Raw genomic sequence first — 26,986 nt, forward strand, 5'->3', positions numbered from 1 at the left:
CAGACCAGAATGAGATCAGATAAGAGTAATAAAGGAAAAGGAAAAAAAAATTCAGAGCACTTTTGTAAAACAGCTTGTAGCTGCTGAAGCAATTTTTGAACTATAGTGTTTGATGCATTTAGAGACATAGTCATAATACCAGGGAAGAAACCAACAGCATAAACTGAGTTTGAGATGATATTAGCCAGCCCTGGCACATGGGCAATGAAAAAACCAATGTGGCAAGTTACAGCCTTCATTGGAAGCTCTTTTCTGGTATCCAAAATAACCTGCTTCATAACCATGCACACACACAAGCAGAAGTATCCTAGTGACAATACCTTCTGTCCCTCACCAGACTCAGCATCTGTAGTGGCTGAGTGGGTGAGCACCCAGGAATGAGGCATCTCTGTGCCTCCTGGGTCAATAAGCAATTGCCGAGTGGGAGAATAACCACGTACCCACTGGCCCTGAAGCCGTTTTCCTAGAGGTGGCATCTCATGAACTAGAAGTAGAAGTTCATTTCCCCCAAAATAAAACTGTACCAGCCTGAATCTTTGAATAATCTTCTTTGGAAATAGCATATCACCACAGGTTCTAATAAAAAACTTGAGATTCAGTTGTCCAGACTGAGTTCCTGACTGATGGTCTTTGGAATTAAGACTAGAAACTAGACAAGGCTTTCTCCACCTCTGACCTGACTGAGGCCTCTCAGGGTAGCTGAGCCCTTTTATACAAAGTTCTGCTTGGTTTGCCAGTGCAAATTCACCAATAGACACAACTCTTTGATTCCAAATTTCCTTACTTTTATCCTGGCTCAAAACCTGATGCCCATTAGGTACAGAACTCAGCTCCGCATATCCCATACGCGGGATAGCTTCCTGTTCCCTGAACTCAGCCGCTTGTTGCTGAGATTCTAGATGCACTCCATGAGTGGAGTCAGAGATTGGCGACGCCTTTACCTTCACTGTCAGGAAATCCTCCAGACAACCATGAAAACCTGATGTGCTGCTTGCAAGGTTCACTTGAGCAAGCTTCCTTTCTACCTGGGGGCTCAAATCTTGTCCCTTTACACCAGAATTTAATATGTCGGGACTCTGAGTGGGGCAAATGGTAACTGTATCAGGACAGGGAATATCCAACACATTGCTCCCTGCAGTGGCTGGTTGTAGTGAATCTATTGACTGGAGCTCTGAAGCTCCACACTGGGGAGAAGGGCTGCAGCTGGGAACATCCCCTGGTTTTGCGGGGCCTGGGGCTGGCCCCACTGCAAGTTTCCCGAATTGGGGTCAGCAGCCACGCCAAGATTGGAGGGACAATCTCTTGCCCAATGGTTTCCCTTACGGCATCGTGGACAAGGTCCAGGTGGCGCTCTCACAGTGGCACGGTTTTGAGGTGCCCTGCAGTCCTTACGGAAGTGGCCTGATCTCCCACAATTAAAACATTTACCCTTATCTTGCCTCTGTATGGCATAGGCCTCAACAGCATTAATACGTGCTTGATGTTTGATAGAACCAACATTCCGACATGCCTTCAAGTATCCCATAATATCCTCCTTCTCCTTAATGGGGAGCAAAATGGCCTGGCAATCCTCATTAGCATTTTCAAAAGCCAATTGTTTGGACAAAAGCTCCTGAGTTTCCTTACCCTTCACCTGCTTTTCTATGGCTTCCATCAGTCTCCCTATGAAGTCTGCATAAGGTTCTGAGACTCCCTGAATAATCTTTGTATAGCTTCCCTTGAATTCAGCATCTGCATCAATCCTCTCCCAGGCCCACAAAGCGGCGTCTCGGACATGAGAAAACACAGCACGAGGCAAGGTGACTTGCTTTTTAGGGTCCTGCCATTTCCCTTCACCTATTAACATCTCATAAGTCAATTTAATCCCTGAAAATTTTCGTCCAGTGTGGCCTAGGCTCTGTAGTTTTGCCTTGGCCTCATCACTGAACCACATCCTCCACTGCATATACTGAGAAGGGCTTAAGCACGTCTTAGCAACCACGTGAAAATCTTGAGGTACCCAATGAGCCTTTTTGCTCCAGCCTGTAAGATACTCCTTACAGTACGGAGATGTAGGTCCGTACAAGGCACAGGCCTTTTTAAAATTACTGAGTGAATCCATTCCTAACCCTTCATAAGATGGAGACTGATTTTCCTCTAGCTGGATGGGAAAAAAGAGATGGAGCTCATGGGGTCTGGGTGGAATTGACCATTTACGGTCGAGAGGTCTCAGCTGTAAGCTTCTGTCGGGAGCGTGTCCCGAGTGACCTGGAGGCCGCCTGGTTGAAGGGCGGCGGCTCCTGTGAGAAGCCTCCTCTACCAAGCCGCTCTCAGACTCAGAATCTGAGGAAGTGGTAGCTGGCTCATCATACCCATCACTTTCCTCTGATTCACTAGAAGTGGAGTCATACAAGGGAGGTGGTGGTCTCTCTGGCCTAACATCAGTAGAGAATGTTAATTCATCAGTGGCAGAGAGATTTTTGCTCTGAGAACGTGTCTGCACTGGAAACGCCTTGAGCTGCTTTCGGGGTTTGGGTACGGGAGCAGCCACGCATTGAGCAGCAGGCTTCTTTCTAGGCTTGGGTATGGGAGGAGCTGAGGGTAAGGCTCTCTCCGTAGTAGAAACTTTCTTTACTTCATCCTCAAATTTAAAATCCTCTCTGTTTAACTCCTGAGGAAAGCCTCCCATAGCATGTCTAATTTCCTCCTCCTCAGAGGTATCTTCCAAAGCTTTGAGAATGGAATTAATGATTTCCCAAGTTACCCAGAATTGTTTGGGGATTTTAGCCCCTCCTTTAAATTCCTTAAAGACATTATCCTTAATTTTTTCCCAAACCTTAGGCTCCAAAGTACCCTTATCTGAAAACCCAGGATGAAACTTATAGACAATTTTTAGGCAGGACCGAAGTTGGTCCCGAGAAACATGATGCCCAGTTCTCTTTGCAAAATGCTTAATTAATTCAATAAAAAACTTGCCACGTTCAGTTTTGCGCGAAAAATTTTGAGCGGACTTCTCGCGGCACTGTTTTTGTCCCATCTTACTGGGGCAGTAAGTCTAGTATTTTAATTCACTGCACCACAAAATTCTGTTCTCCCACCAAACTTTTCTAGAGTGGAATTCTACCGAACGCTATTCTTACCTTTAGTTGCACAGCGGTTGGAGATTCGTGCACGCACAGGGACGCCAGTTGTGTAAAAATAAAAAGAAAAGAAAAGGCGCGCAGGCGGCGAGGCAGGCGAAGGAAGGAAGAAGGCCAAACTGGTTGCTCGATCGGTTTATTTCATGTCCATCTCCATTCTCCTCTGATTCTCCTCCTGCTTCTTTCTCCCCCATCCTACTTCATTCTCTCTCTCTCTGCCTCTCTCCCGGCTCTCGGTCTCTCTCTCGATCTGTGGATCTGGCCCCCGTGGATCTGGCTCCCATGAATCTGGCTCCGTGGATCTGGCCCCAGTGGATCTGGCGCCGTGGATCTGGATCTGGCCCCCAACCCACTCTTACAGCCTAGTTAAATCTCCACAGCATGAGAGGGCTGAGACATACACATAGGTGTGGTCAGCAATAGGGTAAGGTTCTTTTCCCCCAGGGGATGCTTCTCCTAGGACTTAATTCTCTTTCAGCAGGAGGATCCACCCAAGGGCAGAGTCCCATGAATGTGTTTCTCTTCTCCTCAGCCAGCAAACATATAAGAATTCATAATATTAATTATTTTGTATGGACACAATAAGAGATGCATTAAAGCTTATAGAATTGCTCTCCTGGGGCCATCTCAATCTCAGACTACAGTGCTCAGGCCAGATCAGTCTTTCCCATCCCTGGCAGGGTCCCAGTCTCATAATTACTATTGGATCATGACAGCATTTGTCTATGATCAAGCTCTTAACTTATAGTTAAGAATTAGGCACTTTGGCCAGGCCCATCTCGATGCCAGGGTAGCACATAACTCACCGCTTGCCCTGGATCCTTCCCGTCCCACGTCGGGGACCCTACTTTGGGGTGCTAGGAACTGAGGGCAACTGAGGCTTAAGTGGAGAAAGCAGATGCCCAGGAGGGAATATCGAGGCCAATTAAGTCTTAAGTTATAAAAACATAATATTGTCTTCTTGTGTCTATACAAAAAAGACATAGCTTTAAAGTAAATTATTCAAAAGGCATAAAGAGGAGAGAAAGGCAATGTTATAATATTCAGTGTCCTAGGAAGTTCTGACCTTACCAATTAACAGAGTTTGATTAAGGGAAGAACAGATAAACTGGTAGAATTGGTTACAGATAAACAAAAGAATGGGAGTGACTCGGGAGCACTTTGATGGGTGTGACTGATAAACCTAAGCTCCTAGTGGCAAGGGGGAAAGGACAAACCAATGATATCCAACAATGCCTTCTATTATTATTAGCTTCATTTGTAATAATACTAAGTACATACACATAAATACTTATGCATAATATTGACAGTTGCAGTGAGGCTCTATAGAACAATGAGGGCAGTTATTCAAAAGATTGTCAAGGTAAACTGTGATTAAAAGCTCAGAACACAACACAATAATATTATAACACAAACAATACACTGAAATTTCAATTTTAAACGTTTGAAATAGTTATATTTTTATTCCACAAAGCAATTCTTTCTTGAAGCTGGAGAGGTAACTTGTCTTGCATGTAGCTGACCTCAGTTAGATTCCCAGTACTGCGTGTGGTCCCCTGACACTGACAAAAGTAACCCTTAACACAGAACCAGAAGTAAGCCCTGAGCACAGCTGTTTCTCAGGCTTACTCCTTCCTTCATACACCTTATTCTGTGACCCTAAACACACGCACACAAAATGTTTTCTCAAACAGCTATGGATCGAATCCAGGTCTCATACATGCAAAGTATGTTCTTTGCTACTGAGTCATATCTCTGGCCCCATAGAATTTTAATACCCATTTCCATGAATTACAAATGTGGTCACATATCTTCTTATTTGTTGAGAACTTATCAACTTTGATATCCTGCTCTCAGTGAATCAATAGAAACAAGCAACCAAAGGAAAAATAAGTCTAACTTTAGAATGAAGCTCCTCAAGTGATGTTAAAGAATTACTTGTAAAACAAAAACCACTTTACCTTTAAAATTGTCATTTTTTTCTGAACATACTTGCAAAAAACAAAATATTTCTTAGACATATAAAACTTTCAATCTATCTGAAGTCAAAAGAATCTTTCAAGGAGAGATGATTTTTTCTAAAAAAGAAAAAACTATTTCTTAGAAGGGTTGTAAAAAATATTCCCATGTCCAAATTTTACCAGTTTTGTGTACTTATGAGCACTAAAATTATAAGTTGTTTTTCCTGTATAGACATGAAGACAAGAATTAACAACCATCAGTTTTATTTCATTCATGCCATGGCACAAATAGATAGTTTAATATTCCTAAAAAGAAAATCCTAATTATTTTCAGCATGTGCTTAAAGTTTACTTACTCTAGAGCCAAGTACATCATGTAAGGTGCTTCTGTGAATGCAGTAAACCCCGAGCATTGGGGGAGAACCCCCAGCCCCACAGAAAAACGAAATATCAATATCTTCTTCATTCACCCTTCAGTTTCATTCTTTTTGCATGCCATCTTAATTGTGAGCTCCCTGTATAATATTTGTTGACACAAACAGTAACTACATTTTACAGAATTTTTGTAATAACCAACTGCAGTTAATAGTATCAAAACAGTTGAGTTTTCCACCCACCATGAGGCAAAGATTAAATAACTGACAAGTATGGGTCTTCTGCCAATGAATTCTAAACAATTTAGAATATTTAGAAGCTTTTCTTTTTCTTGGATGTAATATTGGTTAACTTGCAAGACATTATTTCCTGTCATAGAGGGAAGCAATTAGGTAAATTTAAATGTAAAATTTGGCAAGGTGAAGCACTGTATTACACAAGCTTCCTTTCAGCATTGGAAACAATTTTCCCTCCTTCTAAATTATATTCTAGAGGGTTCCATAATGTACATCTGTTAAATACTCACATGATAAACAACCCATAGAATGACATTGTCAGTGCATGTCACAGTGATTCTAAAATACAGGTTCAGTTTTCCAAATTAACTGAAATTTAGTTTAGTCGGGTCAGTATTTCTCAGTCTTACCTATAGGAAGGTCTTGACATGTTGTTAAATTTAGTATTTGAAACTATGCACAAATAAAATGCTGTGCCTCATATAAATACTTCCAAAAAAGTTCCCATCAATGTTTTTAAATTAAAAGTGAATATAAACTTAATCCTTTTGTTAAAGAGGATGAAAAAAATATTCTCTCATAAAAATACATCGCAGAAAGGTCTTTGTTATAGGAAAACACACCCTAGTTTATTTAAGAAATAAGGATTTTCATTAATTGTAATTCCAGGAAAAGAAAACTTATAAAATAATTTAGTGTCAATTTAAATTGATTTTATTAGAAAATTAAATTTGCTTTTGCATGCAAACCTTGTTTTCAATGACTACATGAATCTCTGTATTTAGGTTTCACAATAATTAAATTATATTCACTAAATCCTAAATTACCAAATAATTTTAGATTTTCAACAGGGGGAATATCTAATGAAGGTGAGATTAAGTGCACCAAGACCAAGTGCTATTTTCTAATTTTATACGTGAAATGAGACATACTACTTTCCTTAAATTTTCTGACTATAAGTTTTGAGTCTTCTTAAAGTAAAAAATATAACTCTATAATTAATTGGTATATTTTGCCCATCCCTATCCAAGTCTTCTTTTGATTCTTCCTAGAGCATGTTCTGAATAATTGCTAATAAATAGAACTGGATGTAATAAAGATGTTAAAATGGGTCTGTATACCTTATCTTATATGTACTATAAGATAAGATAGCACAGCGGGTAGGGTGTTTGCCTTGCATGCCGCTGACCCCAGTTTGATTCCTCCGTCCCTCTCAGAGAGCCCAGCAAGCTACCAAGTGTATCCTGCCCTTGAGGTAGAGCCTGGCAAGCTACCCGTGGCATATTCAGTGTGCCAAAAAACAGTAACAAGTCTCATAATGGAGATGTTACTGGTGTCCGCTCGAGCAAATTGATGAACAACGGGACGACAGTGCTACAGTACTATTATAAATAAAATGTATACCTATATTAAATATGTAAAATATATAAATATTATAAATCAGTCTTATTTAAATAAAAAATTACTGAAGATACTAAACAAGGTTAGAAACCCACTGTATGAAAAGGTAAGTTTCTTTTGTGGAAGAGGGATTCAGTAGATCTAAGGGCTAAGTTTATTCTAGCAGCAAAGTATATAACATAATTGTACATTATACAATTCAAAAAGGTTTTCCTTTATTTTATAATTTATGCTTTCTGTTTTGATAAGCAACAGTGATATATGACACTAAATATATTTTGTATCATTATAAATCCAGATCAAATTCAGAGTTTAGATTTTAAAATTTATTTGATTCTTTTATGAATTTATTGCCTGAATTAGCATTGTGTGTTATCTCTTTTGCAGAATTTTCCTCAAAATTCAGAGACGTCAACAAAAGGTAAAACATGTGCCTATGTAATTTTTAATAAGTTCTCTCACTGTCACTGTCATCCCATTGCTCATCAATTTGCTCGAGCGGGCACTAGTAACATCTCTCATTGTGAGACTTATTGTTACTGTTTTTGGCATATCCAGTACACTACAGATAGCTTGCCAGGCTCTGCCATGTGGGCTAGATACTCTAGGTAGCTTGCCGGGCTCCCTGAGACGGGCAGAGGAATCGAACACAGGTTGGCCCTGTGCAAGGCAAATGCCCTACCACTGTGCTATTGCTCCAGCCCTTTATGGAACCAAATATAATTTAAATAATTTTATTCTGTTTTTATGGCAACAAATACATACATAATATTTTTTGAGAGTAAATTCTTTGTCCAAATATTTCTTAGAGCTAGAATTTTTCTGTAAATGACTGAAAGTCCACTTGAAATTCTGTTGCTTTCTGAAATTGGAAAAGTCAAAAGATCTGAAAAATATTCCAAAAATACTAAAGATATTCTTACAACCATTCCAAAAGATTACAAAATGTTATTACTTGATCAATAAAGTACTTGATGAAATAAGTCAAAAACAGTAGCAGACTTTCTCCCCAATCCCTCATTTCAAATTTAAATTCCAGCTCTGTTTGAAAGACCAATTTAACTTAATTGGTAGGATAATCGCTTCTGGTAGTTAGTCTTCACAAAAGTTCTAAGTCTATGATGAAACTGCAGGAAAGAATTTTGTTATAGAGAAAGTAGTGCACGTAAGCAAGTGTGCTATATAATCTAGCTTTGGAAATCAGACAAAACTGGTTTTGGATTTCAACTTTTGCCACTCTTCGTCCATCTTTAATAATGAAACTCATTGTCCCTCATTTCCTAAAATACATAAAATAAAAAACACCCAATGTATAAGATGTGGCTAGCGCTGTTTAGTGTGCTCAGGCAGATGGAATGTGGCATTTGAACATGAGAAACATCAAGGAAACTGAGTCACACATGTTCACCTAACACTTGAATTTAGAGGTGACAGTAAATTGCACCTCAATCCCCCAACTCACTTCCCATATCCGTTATCACTTTCAGTAGACCATCACATAGAAATAGCCCTTCTTCTCTAAATCCCACCACTCAAAACATATTTAAATGTTTTCATCTGATTCACATCACATCACAAAGAAAACTAAGATAGTAAATAGGGTATGGAGAAAACTCTGCTAGTGTAAACATCCGTGTTTCAGAAGTTTATAACACCCAAGGACACCTTTGAGAAAAGCAATCAGTGGATACCTTTGTGTCCAAGTATTGAAGAATGAGAAAGCTCAAAGGTAAGCCAAGAAAGAATTGCTGACCTCTCACTTTCTGTTAGGAATATTGGAACAAAATGCCCTCACACCACATCTCAGGAAATTCGAGACTTCACTAAAGTAGGCAACAATGATGTCAGACCTTTTCATGTTTTGTTTTCATCAATCAATATTTGTGCTAAATATTTCTTCATTACATTTATAGTGGCACCGTTCCTATGTTTCATGGTTCTGTCACTCCTTTATCAGACTAAAATCAGGTGTGTTCCAAACCACAATTCTGTATCTTGCCACCCAAACCCGATAGCCCCATTGGGTTTCAATAAATTTCTAATATTAGCAATGTATTCTATATACAGAGTTTTGGAAGTGAAGAGCATTGCTAGAGACACATCTTTGTATACCATGGAAAAGAAAATGAGAACCAAAACTACATTTCTGCATAAAAGAAAAGTGCTCGAGTAATTATCAAGATAGTTAAGACTATCCCCCCAATGTGCTAGGGCTTAAATTACTATGATTTCTTCTACAATTAATTTATGATTAATTGTAGAAGCATTCTCGCTGGCACAAGATTAGGGATGATTAATCAGAAGTTGGTGTTTCCTGTTTTAGAGGATCAACAGTACAATTTTGGGACTAGAGACAAGATGTTTCAATAAATGTATAATTCTCTGCCGCCTGCACAGAAAAATCCCAATTGGGTGGCCTCCAGACTTTGATGAGGCCTCTTTTCAGGCGATTTTTACGCTGTTTTCCTCTTCTGTTTCATTAATTGCTGCTGAGGCATCCTTGGAGAATTCTGATTAGCGCTCTTTCATTCTACTTTATCCTTCAGGCTGCTTTAACAAAGGGCACAATTGGCGAACACTAAAATAAGTAAAATTTGGCTATTTTACACATTTGGTACAAATATATGAATAGCTAACTGAATAATAGTATGTCTTGAACAACAACAACAAAATGTTTAATTACGAGAAAGCTCTGTGGAAGGACACGCAGTGGGGTGTGCCAAGCTGAAGGCAGTTCCTTCCCTGCCCGTCACAGGCAGTAAAGAAACAGCGAAAAATCCCACAGGGAAATGGCAGTTATTGGTACTCTCTGCTCTTCAACACCCCAAGCCCTCAGAACCCCACAAAGGAATGTTGGCTTCAGAAGCAACTTAGAGGAAGTGCTTCCTCCTGTCCGGGCCCAGTCCCTGCGAAAGTGTCCCTGAGATCACCCTGTGGAAGTGTCCTCTGGTCCTGATGCTTTTCCGTAATAGTCACATTTGGACTTCCTGGAGGAGGTGACAGAAAAGCAGAAATAGGGCTGGAGTGATAGGGCGTTTGCCTTGCACACGGTCAACCCGGGTTTGATTCCCAGCATCCCATATGGTCCCCTGAGCACCACCAGGAGTGGTTCCTGAATGGAGAGCCAGGAGTAAACCCTGTGCATTGCCAGGTGTGACCCCAAAAATTAAAAAAAGAAAAAGAAAAGTAGAAATAGCCACCCTGTGGCATCTTGGTGCTTCTGCGTTTGCAGTGTGGAAAAGGGAAATGTTGAGACCAGACCAGACTTACTATTGCAACATTTTCTTCCCATCTGCCATGGTCCAGGAGGAGCTGATGGGGTGTAGAGAGACCAATTTCATAGACGGGGCCTGAGGGACCAGTCCTGAGGGGCCACCAACAGATCTACAGATGGAGGCATGACCCTACCTCTCTCCCCACATTCTACCCACTCTTTCACCCATAAAGTATTTTCACCTCATATAATCTCTTTCTTTTTTTTTTTCATTTGTTTTGGGGTCACGTCTGGCTGTGCTCAGGGCTTACTCCTGGCTCTGTGCTTGGGGATCACTCCTGGTAGACTGATCCATACAGGACACTGGGGTTTGAACCCAGGCCAGCTTGTGCAACTAACACCCCGCCCACTATATTATTGGCCTCCTATATTCTTTTTAAAACACTCATGGAACTTAAATATTTGTCACTTAAACATTTCTTCTGGGTAAAAAATGTTTTGAGTTTTTCAAAGAATTCTTTTTACTCTAAAAACATGAGTATAGGGCTGGAGCGACAGCACAGTGCGTAGGGCACTTACCTTGCACGGGGCCGACCAGGTTCGATTCCCAGCATCCCATGTGGTCCCCTGAGCACCGCCAGGGATAATACCTGAGTGCAGAGCCAGGAGTAACCACTGTGCATTGCCGGATGTGACCCAAACAGCAAAATAAATAAATAAATAAAAATAAAAACATGAGTATAATTGAATATTAAAGCAGAAATAAGTGCAAGTTACGAGCATATGATGATTATAGGACTTTATTCATTCCCAAATGTATATAAGTGTTTAGTATGTCCCCTGACTTCACTAAGAGGCCCTGGAAGAATGTTCGTCATAAGTATCTTTATTTGTAATGGAACTATCTACATGGATTTGGATCAAAGGCCACCTGCTCTACCTAGCTCATTTCATCTATTTCATTTTTATCTTTGTTATCATGAATTTCTCCAGTAAAGAGATTTTATTGGGAGAGAAATGTAATTCTTAGAAATATTCTTTTAAATTTGATGATTCAGCAATCTTCTTCATGTAGCCCATATGGACTATGAAATATGGGTGTGTCTTTATTGAAAAAATACTTGAAATCTATTTGCCTCTGGTCTTAGTTGTTTTTCTATAAATTTTTTTCTTTCCAGAAGATGATTTTGAGAAATGTTTGGGCTATAAAGATAGTGCAGTAGATAAAGCACTTACCTTTCTTGTGGAAGATCTGGGTTTGATCCCCAGCATCTCATATGATTTTCTGGGACTTGCCAAGAGTGACCCCAGAGCAGAGAGCTACGAATAAGCCCTGAGCATAGCCGGGCACGGCTCTATCCACCTAATAATTAGATGAATAAAAATAAAAATTATTATTAGACCCCATTAAATATTTAAAGGTAAAATTCAAATAAGGCTTATTTTGAAGAGGTTGCATTTCAAGTTCATTTTCGGTTTTAATCATGTGTTATTTCCATTATCATTTTAGAGTCACACAAGGTATATCAGTGTCTAGTTAACAATAAACATCATAGCATTATTAAGTTTATTGTAATTACTTTTCTTGATGGAGTTTGCTTTAAATCCCATGTAGAAAAAATCTTCCTTGTTTGAAAATTAGTTCTAAACAATCATGAACAAGAAATATTGCAAATTGCAGTTGATCCAAACACCAAATTACTAATCCAAAACTCTCATTTTTTATTAAAACCGTGTTTCCAAAATGTCCGCAGACTAAGATAGGAGAGCTTATTGATTAACTTCACTGTGTACTGTAGTCTGGGTGGCTAACTGGCTTCAGTCATTTTAATTAAATTTGATTTAAATTGTATTATGAACCACTTCAAAGTTATAATTGATGGCTTATGATAAATATGTCCCTTCAGAGAGCTGACTTCTATCTTATTTTACTCCTTAGAATTAATAGAGAAAGTGACAAGTGACCTATCTGTGTCCATCTACCAGCTAATTGGTATCTACTGCTGCAGCTTTTATGCGGATTTCCAGCCTCTGAGTGCACCTCATAGCATTTCATATGTAAATCCGGGGCTGCATTCCCACCTCACCTTCACACTTTATGCTGCTCACAACATTCCAGAGACCTGGGTCCACAGGTGAGTGGTAATGGGTGTTTCACAAACTTAATTTTTACATTCCTTCTAATTAGAGTGCAATGTGGCTTGGAGTTCTTTGTAGAAATTAACATTTTATGAAAACATTTGAAATTTTATATTTATCCTCATTTTTATAATTTATAAACATAATTAAAATAAATTTCATTGATCTAACATTGCATTCCTTGTCATTTGTGAATTTTAAATAAATATGTGCCAAGGCTTTATAGGTTATCAACACATGTGTCCATTAAGTTCACCACCGAAAGCCTATTTCTACCCTTCACCATATTCTTGCCACTAATGCCAGATTTACTTATATCTCTTAGCCCATCCCTGCAGGAGACCACTAATTTGATCTTAGAACACAGGAGTTTGTTTTTCTTTAGTTTGCCAGCTTTCTTTCATTAGTGTATACTGAATGAAGCTTTACAAAGTGTTTGTGAGATTTACACTATGATTTCATCCATAAAAACATGTTTAAAACTTTATTCTCCATAGTAAAAGTATGCTTCTTGTTGCCAACATATTATTAAGGAAACAAGATACTCATTCTATTTTATGATTGTCTTTTCTATATTTGAGATTCAGTGAAAAGTGGCTATATACAAAGGAAGGCCTATATAGATATAAAGAGATGAACAATATTTTAAAATAAGAAGAAAATTCAACATGATTCCTTTTAGGTTGTGGATAGTCAACATTTTGTGGGTTTTAGGAGTTAGGCAAGAATTATATATGTTACCACAAAATTATTATGAACACTAGAGGTGGTTGCAAGATTTTAGTTTGTTTATTGTGTATTATATTTAATAATAAAGTAATATGATAATATGTTTAAATTTTTTATGAATTAAGTTTTTAGTGACATAATGACTCAGTAAGTTGAAGTTGATAAGAGAATAATTATTAATGGCTCTATACGGATCAAATATTTTAAAGAAAAGAAGATAAAAAACCTGAATACAAGATAATTATCTTTATATTTTCTCAAATAACTAAGTAGTACAAATATAGTCAGAAAGGTGATTTTACTTTCATATATAAAAAACGCTATCTGTAATTGTGCTCAGGCATTTTCCTTTAGAATACATAAAGATTCTTTTATACTTTTTCTCTTAGTTATTAAAGAATTTAAAAATAACTTATACATCACTTGTATCACTTGCCATCCCATTCTTCCTGGATTTGTTCCAGGGGGCGCTCTATTCATCCCTGTCATGTGCTAGTATAGCCCAATAGCGTCTGCTCAGTCCAGGAACATGAAGCACCTCAAACCATTCATTCAGGGTCTTGATGAAGAAATCTGACCATCTCGTTGGTGAGCGGCCACGTGGTCTTTTGGCGTCCGTGAAATCCAGTCAGTAACAGCTCTTGTCCAGTGGTCATCTCTAAATTGCATTACGTGTCTGGCCCATCTGATTTTCGACACCATGGCAAACAAGACAGAGTCCCTGATTCTTGATCATCGACGCAGGAGGTCAAAACTCCAGTTTTTTTCTCTCACTTGAGCGAAATGTGATACTCCAAAACATAGCTCTTTTGATTCCTCTTCGGGATACCCAAATAGCGTTCTCATCCTGTTTTTGTAGGGGCCAAGTCTATGAGGTGTATGTTAGTGCAGGAAGAATGGTGGAGTAGAAAAGATGTGCGTGGAGCTGGAGGTCTTCATCCTCTTATCTACTTCTTCGACACTCTTGAAGGCATTCCACGCTGCTCTCTCTTCCTTCTGTGCAGTTCAGATACCAGGTCATTTGTTAAGTTGAGTTCTCGACCTAGGTACACATAACTGCTGCATTCGGAGATGTTCGTTCCATTGAGGGCAAATGGAACATCAAGAACTAGTCCGTTTCTCATGAACATTGTCTTTGTAAAATTCAGCTACAGTCCGACCTTTCCACATTCGTGGTCAAAGTCAGCCAGCATTCGTGCTGCTCAGCTGATACTTGGTATTATGAGAACCATGTCATCGGCAAAGCGGAGGTGGTATAGTTGCCGACCATCTATATTCACTCCTATTCCTTCCCATTCCAGTCATCGCATGATGTTCTCAAGGGTGGCACTAAAGAGTTTCGGTGAAATGGTGTCACCCTGCCAAACCCCTCCCTTTATGTTGATGATCACTTCTTTGTAGAATGGTGAGATCCTGGTGGTGAATCTGTAATACAGCTCACAGAGGATCCTGATATATTGAGTTTGGACACCCTGTTTGGCTAGGGCTTCGATGACCACTTCAGTCTCAACAGAATCAAAGGCCTTCTTTAAATCAATGAATGTTAGACAGAGCAGCATCTTGAACTCTTCCAAAATCTCAATGAGCTCGGTCACCGTGTGGATATGGTCAATGGTGCTGAATCCTCTTCGAAACACGGCTTGCTCACATGGTTGTCCTTCATCTAATGTTCCGCCAATCCTATTCAGGATGACTTGAGTGAATAACTTGTAGACAACAGACAACAGGCAGATTGGGCAATAGTTGCCGATGTCATGGATGTCTCCCTTCTTGTACAACAGGACGGTCCTGCTGGTTTTCCACTGGGACAGAATCTTGCATTCAGACAGGTAGTGTGTGAAGAACCGAGCCAGAGTACTGGTGGCAGATTCTTCAGGTGTTCTGGTCTGACCTTGTCTGAACTGGGTGCTGTATGCTTCTTTACTGACGAAATGGTGTGTTGGATTTCAGAAGGGAGAATGCTGGGAACAACATATCCATCCTGCGGAATTTGGTATGTGGGCAGGTGGATGTGGCTGTCAAAGAGATTCAAGTAGAAGTCATGGATATCCTTTTCCATTGCCCTTCTTGAAGATGTGATAGATCCATCAGAATGTCGGAGGACATCATGTTGGTCTATATTTGGTGAAGGAGAGAGGGTGTTGCGAATCGGCTGCAACAACAAAAATAATGGGTTTCCCGGCTTCTGCCACATCGGCCAACACTGCTACTCTTTTCTGTTTGAGGTCTTCCTTTATCACTTTTATGCACAGCTTTGCGAATTCAGAAATCAGCTTGTGATTGCCTGAGGCTCGAGCCAGACCATGTCAGCGAATAAGCTTGAGAGTTTCCAAAGACAGGCAACTTTTTGTGGCTTTCTCTCTCTCTGCATCTCTTGCACAATCACGGAAGTACTGAACCAATCAATCGTATTCCTTGTCGATGTTGTCAACGACGGCTCTTCCCATATTGCTGCGGTTGTGCCAATTTATACACAATGTAATAAAATATTCAACAATTAATATAAACTTATTGATTTTAATTGATGAAAAACTATACATTCAGATAATTATAGATAAACCTGTTTACACTGAGCATATGGTGTGACTGTTTTATTTTTGTAATGCTTTTCTATTGCTTCATTTATCTCTACTCTAATATTTATTATTTCCTTCTTTTTTTCCCCCATTTTTGAGCACACCTGGCTATGCTCAGGGATTACTTTTGGCAGGCTTGGGTGCATATGTGGTGCTGGGGTTTATAACCAGCTCTGCCACCTGCAAGGCAAATGCCCTACCTGCTGCACTATTGCTCTAGTCACTATTATTTCCTTCTTTATTTTAACTTTAACTCTTATTTTGTCCTTTTTTCTAGTCTCTTGAGTATAAAATCACTGTGAGAGCGCATGTGCGTGTACGTGTGTGTGTTTGCATGAGATAGAGAGAGAGCAAAAGAGAGATTCTTTTATATAACATGCATTTCTAGCTATGACTTTTTAGTATTGCTTTTGCTGCTCCATAGCTTTGCCCCAGTATGTGTTCATTTTCATTTCTTCATCTTTGTGTATAACCTACTGGTTGTTAAAATATGACAATTTCTATCTGTTAATGCATAGCCAAGATTTTTTTCTGCTACTGATTTTCATTTTCATTCTATTCTGGGCAAAACAATATGCTAGGTCTGATTTCAAGTTCGTATATTTTATTAAGACCTGGTATGTAGCCTAGTGTGATCTATCTTCAAAAAATATCTCTGTGTCGGATTGAGAAGGGTGTGCATTCTATTACTGTTAGAAAAATGTTCTGTGGATATCTTAAAGCCCCGTTTTTTCCATACTGTCATGCACAGCCTTTTTTTTTTTTCTAACTGAGTTTTTCTGGTCGTTTTATCCAGTAGGGAAAGTGGGTAATAAAAACTGGGTGATGTTATCTGTACAGTTCTGTCCTTGTTTCCTTAATAAACCCTTTCCATTTTGGGTACATCCCTATATCTATTTATATATCTATCTGCCTATCTCTATCATTGTTATACACTCTTGATAAATTGCCTCCTATATCATTACACAATACTCCTTGTCTCTTGCGACAGTTTCTGCTTGAAGTGTGCTATCTTATATAACTGTGATTACTCTTTTTCAACTTTAATTACCATAAGTCCTTCAGACTTTCTTCAATCTCTCATCTCCTGACTAGATAATTTCCAGTGTTGTATCTTTGATTATTTTATTGTTTTAAATTTATGAGGGTTCAACATTTTTTTTTTGCATTTTAGTTTATGAGACACAACTACAATTGTGTTAATGTTTATGGTTTTGATGAAATTATTGCACCTTACTACCATCCAAATCCCTACTGCCCACCGTCACTGTAATCTTCCATTCTTCTTGTCTGCTGGGTCAAGTATCCTCTTGAACTCCTTTGGTGACGTGTGTTCAATTAAGCTATCTATTGTATTCTTTAGTTCCAAAAGTTATGTGATTTAAGAACATTGTGGTGAGGCTATCGTGACAGGGCTTAGGGTTCTCCCAGCTCTGTGCTTACATGAGCTGCCATACTGATGCTTTGGGAACCATTAAGTGCCGGGAATTGAACCCAGGACTACTTCATGCAATGCCTGTACTCCAGTCCACTGAGATATCTCTTCAGCCCCTATTTTCTCTCTTTTTTTAATATATAATAATTTTGTGTATCATTTTCCTTATGGTAGTTAACTTTGAAATCTCTATTACATAATTCATGTAATTCCATTTCTGGGATTTTTGTTTCAGCGTATTTATTTTGTTCCTTTGTTACTCTGTATTGGGATGTGTGGGTTAGGAAAACGTCTCTCTGTGTTTGGCTTTGTAAAGGGAGAGAATGTCACCAGTCTAGCTAGAGTCTTGGAGCCTGTCAAGTGTTTTCTGTAGGTAAATTTCTGGAGTTGCACATGTAAGATTTTCATTGGGGAGGTTGTGTTATTCCTTCAAGAGCTCAGAATTTCTCTTCCCTTGTGTCTGTGTGATGCTGTGCATTCTTTGGTGCTGCAGAAAGTTGCTCAACTTTGATTTTTGTTCTCACCTCATCCTGGTTATCCAAAGCAGCATTTCTCAACCAAAGGACAAATTGCCCACAAAGATTCCCCGGTATACTGCAAAGGGAACACAGGTGAAAATAATATAAATGAAGGCCCACAGGACAAATATGGAGTGGGAGGGGGTCAGAGAAGAAATAGGAAATAAAATGTGAAGAAAATAGAGCAATAGTGAAGAAAAATTGAACGAAGGTTGAGAAGAACTAATTCAGAGTATGCAGGTCCCATCTGTTCTGAGCTTGGTGGACTAGAAAGCTGTCCTTTAGACAGTTCCAGAAGAAATCAGACAGCTAGATGCCTTCCCCACCTTTATGAGTCTCCTAATTTTGGTTCACAATAGTCCAGAGTCCAGGAATCCAGAGTTTTTCAGCTTCTGTTTGTTCTCAAGGACTGGAACAGCAGAAAACAGGCCCTGGCACAGACCCCAAAGAGCTAGAACATTCCACGTCTCTCCCCACAGGAAGCAATCAGAAAGATGGGAGTTTTCACTGGTCTATTTTTCACTGAACTAAGAAGGAGAGTAGCAAATGAGTTTGTAATTCAAATCATCACCTTGTTTTTAGAAGCTCCAAACCTAGTGTCTCTTCCTACTTAGTACAGATATCCAGGTTACACCAAAAAAAAAAAAATATCCACCAAAAAAATCAAAAGCAACCATACTCCTCACCACCCCTCAACACCCTGCTGCAAAAATCAAAACCAAACAAAAAAAAGCAACAACAACAAAAAACCACTTAGAGAGAAATTATGATACTGTGCATTCTTTGGTGTTAAGGAATAAAAAATACAAACGCTGGCCATGCATACGTTGCTGTAGACTTCTTTTGCACACAACAGGAAGCTGGGAATCGGAAGTGTCTTGCTGATCTCACCCCACTCTGCTGAATGGAAGGCTTTGAGGAAAAAGTGCCACAATTTTCCCTGCTGGTTTCTCTGCTGCTGCTTTCATACGTGCCTGGGGAACAGGAGTCCTTGTTTCTCACAAAAGGAACTGGCCTGTGTATAGTTACTGAATCGATGTCTCGTCTCGGTGAGAAAGGAAGTTCTGATCCTTCCTATCTTGCTGACATTACCCAACACACACTTTTAAGGTACTTTTCAAAGCATGCTCTATACAAGCCAACAGCACATTATCATTTGACTCCAAACTATTAAAATAATTGACCTACATAGAAAACCATTACGTTGAGAGTGTTCCGTGTTTTGAATCAATGTTGTCTCTTTTCAGCTATAAAGTATTTTCCTTTTCCTGTTGGCTCACATATGCTGGAAGGAAGCTGTGCCAAGTGAGAAACTGCAGGCATATTCCAGCCAAAAAGCTGCTTTTTTCTTTGGTTAACTGGAATGAAACGTAAGTTTAATCTTGATTCTGGCAGGATCATCTCTCTGATACACATTTCTTTGCCTATTTCTTAATTGAACAATAAGAGTTGTTTAAAGATGGAATGTTAGTCGGCTGACTTGGTTCTGAGATGTGACGAATGTCTAGTGTTAACACACAACTGACTGTTGAACTCAACAAATAAGAAATCTGGTTAGAAACCTAAACATGTAGAGCCGGAGCCATGATACAGTGGATCGGGCATTTGCCTTGCCGGGGACTGACCTGGATTCAATCCCCAGCATCCCATATAGTCCCTGAGCACTGCCAGGATTAATTACTTAGCATAGAGCCAGGAGCAAGCCCTGAGCACTGCTGGGTGTGGCCCACAAACTTCAAACCTAGACATGTGTCCAATCCACCTCAACCAACTGATCAAAGAAGGAAACTGGCAAAAGCAGACTTTTATTCATCATTCAAAGGTTGTACACACAGAATACTTTGTATTGGGGAAAGGAGGTCATAAATCTAAATATACCAGTGAATGAAATGATCACTGGCATGCAGTCTCTATTTTTCCACAAGGTTCAATTGTTAACTTTATTTTAAAAATGAAATCCTATAATAGTACTTACCTATATCATGTTAAACTGTCATTTCATTAGGCTGGTTGGATATTCCTCATTTCATAGAGATCTATTTTATTTTTATAATGTAGGAGTACTATTTATTCAGCCATTGGTTAAGCTGATTGAATTGGGCATGAACTCCACATTATTTTTTCTTTTTTTATTCAGAATGTTAATTTTATTATTTTATTATTATCTTCTCTCCACCCCCCCTTTTTTTTTAAATTCCCCATGAGATACAGTTACAAAGATTTGATGTTTGAGCTTCGGTCATATAATCATCAAACACCCATCCTTTCACCAGTGCACATTTTCCACCACCCAAACCCCCAGTAGTCCCTCACCCCCGCCCCTGTTCCAACCCTTTCCCTGCCTGTATGGCAGACAATTTCCCTCATACTCTCTCTCTACTTTGGCTACATTCAATATTCCAACACCAGTCTCACCATTTATAGAGATCTATTTAATCACAAAATAAATGTCCCTTCTTGATTGGATCCCTATCCTGCTCTTCCATTTCTAGCTCAAAGCCATCTCTCATCTTTCAGAATCTCAGAGAACTCTTAGGACCCATCTGTGGTTGTTTTCAACAATTCCTTGTGCTCTAGATTTGTGCTACCCACTAACTTTAACTCTTTCCCTGGCTTCTCCACTGTTTTGCTAAGGGCCAGTTTTCTTCCCACCTCAGGGTGGGAGGCAATTTAAATCCCAATATTGTGCTTTCATGCTGATAATAATGCTCCACAATTTCTAGGAGTCCAATGATCAACTTTGGTGTCAAATTATTTCTCTTCGGTTGAGTGCTTGTTACTACGGTCAGCAGAGATGGTGGATTCTGACATTTCTGGGTTCCTGCCCTCTAAGTAAATCTTCCTTGTCTTTGGTCGTGCTAACTTGATCTTCCCGGCTCTGCTTAGGGTTCTTTATTTCCTTGTCCAAGGACCCAAACTTCCATTACAAAATCCCCTTCCAGAGCACAGAAACAGATTGTGTAGGTTTCTAAAATCCACCAACGGTTCCCCAATTTTTGTGCGATAAAGCGTCAATCATTCAGTATAGCAGTGCAAGGCCTTCTGTGGTTTGGGCCCCATCTATCTACACCTTCACCGCTAGGAATAGCCTCACCCATCCCGCACTTCACTCTACTTTACCCACTGAGAGATCCCAACCCTGTAGGCCCCCTCCATCTGTCAGGAATGTTGTGCCTTCACACTCACCTTGAGTACACTAAATTATATTCCAAAACACTCTTCCAACTTCCTCACACACCTGTCGTACTTCATTTTTTTCTTAAGCCACGATTTCTTGCATCGGGTCCCACAGCCAGCAAATGGCAGAACAAGTACTTGACCCACTGACTCCAACGATGATCTTTTCATTCTGATTCTTAATACAGTTTCTCACACCGTATAAAGTCAGAAGCAAATGAATACATTACAAATCGTTCCACCATCTTAAAACATAAAAACAAGACTCTATCATTCTCACATCAGGAACCACTCTGTTTTTTAAAATTCTTTTTAGTCTACAGAATGATCCTTCCAAAGAATTGTCTGTATCCACATATTTTGTTCACCCTCCCAAGCCTGCTCTAGAACATACTTCAAGCAGGCTCCTATCACCTTGTGCCACTGAAATGTCCCATTAGAGTCCCCCTGTCTAATGTGCATTATATTTTAGGAGATTTGACACAATATCTCTCTCCATCTTAAAATAAGCTCTCTTCGTCTCTGTCATTCATTTTGCTCCCCATTCACCAAACATTCGTTCTCCATCTCCTTTTCTTCTCTCAGACTGGTCATGGCCTTAACCTTTAGCTTATACTTCATTGTATTTATTATTTCTCTTTAACTTTTCTCTTAGGATCATATACCTCAAAATGTCATCAATTTTCCAGAGACTCCCAAATGAATAGCACTAAACCAAGGTCATTGGCAGGCTTCACACTTCTACATTTGACATATCTACTATGAAACTCGATCTTTTTTTTTCTTTTTTCTTTTTTTTTGCTTTTTGGGTCACACCCAGCGATGCACAGGAGTTACTCCTGTCTCTGCACTCAGGAATTACTCCTGGCGGTGCCCAGGGGACCATATGGGATGCTGGGAATCGAACCTGGGTCGGCCGCATGCAAGACAAACATCCTGCCTGCTGTGCTATCGCTCCAACCCCTGAAACTCTTTATTTTAATCCCAAGTTTGTTCCTCCATGGAGATTGTTCTGGCGATCAGTTTCGGTTTCAATTATTTGGGTCAAATTTTTCATCTGAACTTCCATCTCTCAGTCTCCATGTCCTAAAAATACTCCGCATCTCCTTAGAGCACTCCCTGAACAGACCTCTTCTAAAATGCAAGTAAAGGCATGTTATTCTCATGTTTAAAACTCTAGAAATAGTTCCCTGTTTCACTCAGACTAAAGTGAAAATCCTGGGACTGGAGAAATAGTACAGTGGGTTGGGCATTTGCCTTGCACTTGCCTGACCCAGGTCCCCAGCGTCCCGTATGATCCTTTCAAGTCACACTGTCAGGAATAATTCCTGAGTGCAGAACCAGGAGTGACCTCTGAGCATTGCCAGTGTGACCCAAAAACTAAAAAAAGAAAACTAAGTGGAAGTCCTTACAGTAACCTATTTTTTTATCAGTATTAATAATTGTACTGATTTTTAAAAAAAGAATCTCACATTTCTCTATCAAAAATTTATTCTGACTCTCTCCTAATGGGGGGGGTGGGAAACAGAACTTTTAAGAAAAAATGTTGTGCTTGCTTATTTTCAAATAGAGAAGGCAAATAAATGGTTAAATCTTGAGGTTTGTGCCGGCTGCTTGGATTTTGAGAAAGCAATCTGACAACGTATTGAATTGTCTCTTAAAGTAATTTTCTTTCCCTTTATTGTCTAAAACTTCATTTCTCTGACATTTCAATAGCCATGCAGAAGTTTAAAAAAGTTCCAATGAATGTGAGATTATTCTAGCTTAAAAAAATTCATATGTATGGGAGATATGAATAAATATTTAGAAAGCATGTATTCTTTCCCTAGAAGAATTTGCCTCTATTAATAAAAGTGACAGAATAGGTATTGACAGTAACTATCCACTGTAACTTATCAAATTTTGGTCATTATTTTGGTAAGAAAAGCTCACCAAGTTACACATGAAAGAGTAAAGCTCTATAGGGAAAAGTTATAGATTTCCTGAAGAATAAAGTGAAATTATAATTTCCTTCCCAGTAAGGAAATATAAAAACTGAAAGGCAGTTGTAGGTAAAAGAAGATTCAAAAAATTACTGTGCGTTCCACAGGACTATTAATATTTTATACTGTTTCGTTCTTCTTTTAGGCTGAGAAATATGTTGGCAATATTTTGAAAGAATATTACTTCAAGTATGAAAATGGGAAAAAATTAATGTAGTTTTAGATACTAAAATGCAACTTTTAAAACTTTGATAATCTTGAAAAGGAGATTTCACTTACTCAGGGAGTTCTTTTATTTACCTTTCCCCTTTCTTTTTTTTAGAAGGGAAGGCACCACCCCTTTCCTACTTTTAACTAGAACTATCCATCTACAGTGGCTAATATACATTATTATATTATTACTTAATGGTGGTACAAATATGCAACCTACTTCTTATTGCACACTGTGTTGTACAATATTCCATTTTTGGAATATTTTTAATTAGATAACTGTGAGATACACAGTTACAAAATGGTTTAAGATTGGGTTCTAGTCATACAATATTCCAACACCCACCCCTTCATCAATGCACATATTCCACCACCAATATCCCTGGTTTCCCTCCCCTTTCTGCCTGCCTCTATTCATTCCATTTTATAGATGAGGAAAGGGAAGCCTCAGAAGGCTAAGTATCTTACTGAAAAGAGGGGCACCTTTTCAGCCATAAAACCACATTTATCAACCTCTGACTTGTTTTCACGCTCAGTGTACATATTGGCATCTCAGTTATTATTAACTCAGTGATATCTGTCTCGAACTGCACATAAGGCCCCAATACAAAATGCTTTTATCTTTTTCTTATCAATTAAATATTATGATATAATTCATAATACAGAAGCATAAAGTTTATATTTAATTCTTCATTATCCCGAGATGTCAGTGAATATCAGCTAAGCATTTTACCTCCAAAATAGTTCTTTTCTTTTCCCCATTTTTCTTTATACCTTATCACAATCCTGGGTCTTGACCTCTTTATCTTGGGATACAACATATTAAGAAGAAAAATGTGTGTTTCTTCAAAATCAGTGATGGTTGCTGAGCTGAATTAATTCTTCCTTATTCCTGAGGCTGTCTGAAAATAACTAGCCACTAACAAAAGTGGATCAATAATATTTGACTTGATACCCTGTGTAGGAATTCTCCCCAGTTTCCAGATTATACTTCTGTCTTCCAGTGTGAGCATATGCTCAATATTCCCTGAGGACTTGACTGGGTCGACCTCTGTCGGCACTTTCCAAGGGCAAATGGTGGACCTTGGTCCTTCAATAAAGACCTACTTCTTCAACAACTTGACATTAAAATTTAACTGGGGATTCCAAGGTCACTGGTTCTGTTCTTTTTCCTTATACTTAACAACATCATTTCTCATCCAAAGCAAATGGTCCCATTTATCTTCAATTTCTTTCCTCTTTCTTCTCACTCACTCCTTGATGAATCAATTCCCATGACTACTGCCCATCTCCCAACTTCTGCTCCAGTGCTCCCATTTCTTCAAAGCCTTCATATCAACTAGCAAACCAATCTCATCTATTTGAAAAGCATTTCTTCTATCTCCTTCTCCTATAAATTGGCCCTTCCCAACAACTATATCTACAATCCATAATCCACCCACGATCTAAATTTAGAATTCCCTCAATCTCACATGCTCAGGAATCATATATCAATTTAGAAACCATTCCCCAAAGGCCTGAAAATAGCATCACTCAGAACAGATCATATTTAAAACCACAATACTTATTTCAATATTCTTAGTTCTCTCTTCCAAATATTTCCCTTTTCATAGGAACAAGCTCAAATTCCTTTTCCTGGAATTTATATTATTAAGAATTTTGACAACAATTTGTCTATCTAATTGTGCTCTCCACATCTTCCACGATCAATCTGACCTAGTTCTAACCAAAATACACTGTTCATCATTGTCTCTGAACTATACCTAATATTTATTTTCATCCATATGTTTGTATCAAAATTTTTCCAAATATTCTTTCATTTCAGAAAAATTAGTTTTCCAAATATCCATCTTATTATAGACAGTTAACTATTTAAAACCCATTTGAGTGACTTGCTGCCTTATTTGCAATCTTCCCCATCTTAAAATAATATCTTTAGTACAAAAAGTAAATGTCCAATTTACTGTCAATCTTTAAAGAAAAGCTTACTTGTCAATATTTCAAATATAACAATCTCATTGGTTGAGTAACCAATCTCACTACTCTATGTACTCTGTTATTTCTAATTTTATAAGATTACACATAAAATTAAAAGAAGATGCCTCAATTCAAATTGTTAAATAATTTTATCACACATTTTATTTCAAGGAGATATTTATGGAAATGCAGCTGGGTAATCAACATTTTTCTTTTACTGTAAGGATTAATTTTCCTCTTGAAATAAAGTCACTTCCAAGGGAATCAATGCTCACAATAAAACTGTTTGGGATTCTGAGTGCTACAACCAATGCAACTTTATTGGCCTGGACTTCTCTTCCACTGTTTCCCAAAGAGTAAGTATGTAATTTGTGATTAATAAAACTCCCTCTCAATAAAACTTCCTTGGAAATAAATGTTTAGCAGTATATAGCATAATGAGACTATTAAGAAGACGTTGGATTATAAAAGTGTGGTGAGTTCAATATAAATTATGATTACAGAATGTAGCACTATAAAGCAAAATGTAGAAATAGGCTTTAGAAATAGGTATGGTGTTCAACTTAGCATCTGGCTTGTTTTCAATGAAAAGATATTGGCATGATTAATCTCAATTGCATTTACTTCTCAGACCAGACAATTTCTCTGGATTCAGTAATTCAGAATGATTTTGATCAATACACTCATTTAAAAGAAATGTAAGACATGAAACTCTGGCTGAAGTATAATTATACAGCATGGCTGGTTGACTGACCTTTTATTGACAAGAAAAAACATTTGGTAACTTTATGATGATATTTTTCAGAAAAATAAGCCAGTTAGGAGTTCAGATATCTTATTGAAACTAATGATAATTATAAAATTAGTTGCTGACTTAACCATAAGGGTTTGATGCTGTCAATTCTTAGGATATTTGCTAATGTCAAAAATCCTATTTTTCTATGTTGTTAAGGAATATATATCTTCTGTAAATTTACTTGGTTGTTTTCAATATTAAAATATTTTATAGAACATAATTATAAAATTCAATATTGTTTTGAAGAATGTCTACCTGTGCTATTTCAACAAGATGGGTTAATATAAGAAAGTATCAAGCTTCAATTCTCACAGTCTTTAAGTAATGATGATAAGCAAATCATCACTACAGAAGTCATAACAATTCTTAGAATCTTTGTTGGATTACTTTCTATCTATTGTGTATCTATGGCTAGATTGTTTTATTAAACTTTACCCCTTTCTAGTCATGTAGGTGGGGGATGCTTTATCTTTGTAATAACTTTCATTTAATGTAGTAACGCATATAAATAGACAACCAGTAAAGGTTTGTTTGCCAAAATGAATTGGAGAAATAATCAATATCTGTAATGGATTAGAATGAAATAAATTTTCATAAGTCTATAAGGACAAGTTTAGCCTTAAAAGAAATACTGACTTCTGTGAACATGCATTTGAAAACTCTGATTTGTGAGCTAGGACTTCTCATTACTTTCTCAGTAGGCACTCTGTGTGGCTTCTCTTCCTTCTTGTGAGTGGATTTTTAAAAAATAAAAACCTTCACCTGCAGCATTTGCAAAATCTATTGTGTCACAGAATATGTCTGGAAATTCACTAAAAAAAACCCAGCCTATTTTATTTCCTCTTTTCATCAAACATACCACTTAAGTAATCAAAAGCATGCCGAATACAGAAGCAGTCTGGAATATTTTTGTCTTTCAAACTAGTCTCCAAGCAGCTTTCCTACTGATGACAGTAAAACAATGCCCCCAAGGTATTTCATTATACATCACTTAACATGTTATTTTATATATGGGCAAAGATTTTGTCTGTGAATGATCACAGAAAGTGGGCATCTTTAAGGGATGCCATCTGGGGACTGATACTTGGAGGTGTTTTTCCAAGGAAAAATGTCAAAATTATAGATGATGAGACATCAGAAA

At 38.3% G+C, this 26,986-nt stretch overlaps 1 protein-coding gene across 2 annotated transcripts in view; it reads left to right on the forward strand.

The window, feature by feature from the left end:
• The window catches only part of PIK3C2G (phosphatidylinositol-4-phosphate 3-kinase catalytic subunit type 2 gamma), a 361,549-nt gene that overhangs the window by 67,024 nt on the left and 267,539 nt on the right, over positions 1–26,986 (forward strand). The window contains exons 10-13 of one of the 2 annotated variants that reach the window (XM_012933403.2): positions 7,480–7,513; positions 12,246–12,441; positions 18,951–19,073; positions 25,274–25,405. In XM_012933403.2, coding sequence (XP_012788857.2) covers positions 7,480–7,513; positions 12,246–12,441; positions 18,951–19,073; positions 25,274–25,405 — 485 coding nt within the window. The remainder of the gene's footprint in view (positions 1–7,479; positions 7,514–12,245; positions 12,442–18,950; positions 19,074–25,273; positions 25,406–26,986) is intronic. The other variant, XM_004611287.3, reaches the window with a different exon arrangement.

Source organism: Sorex araneus, chromosome 10 (genome assembly GCF_027595985.1).
Source record: "Sorex araneus isolate mSorAra2 chromosome 10, mSorAra2.pri, whole genome shotgun sequence".
In the NCBI taxonomy this organism is placed as follows: Eukaryota; Metazoa; Chordata; class Mammalia; order Eulipotyphla; family Soricidae; genus Sorex; species Sorex araneus.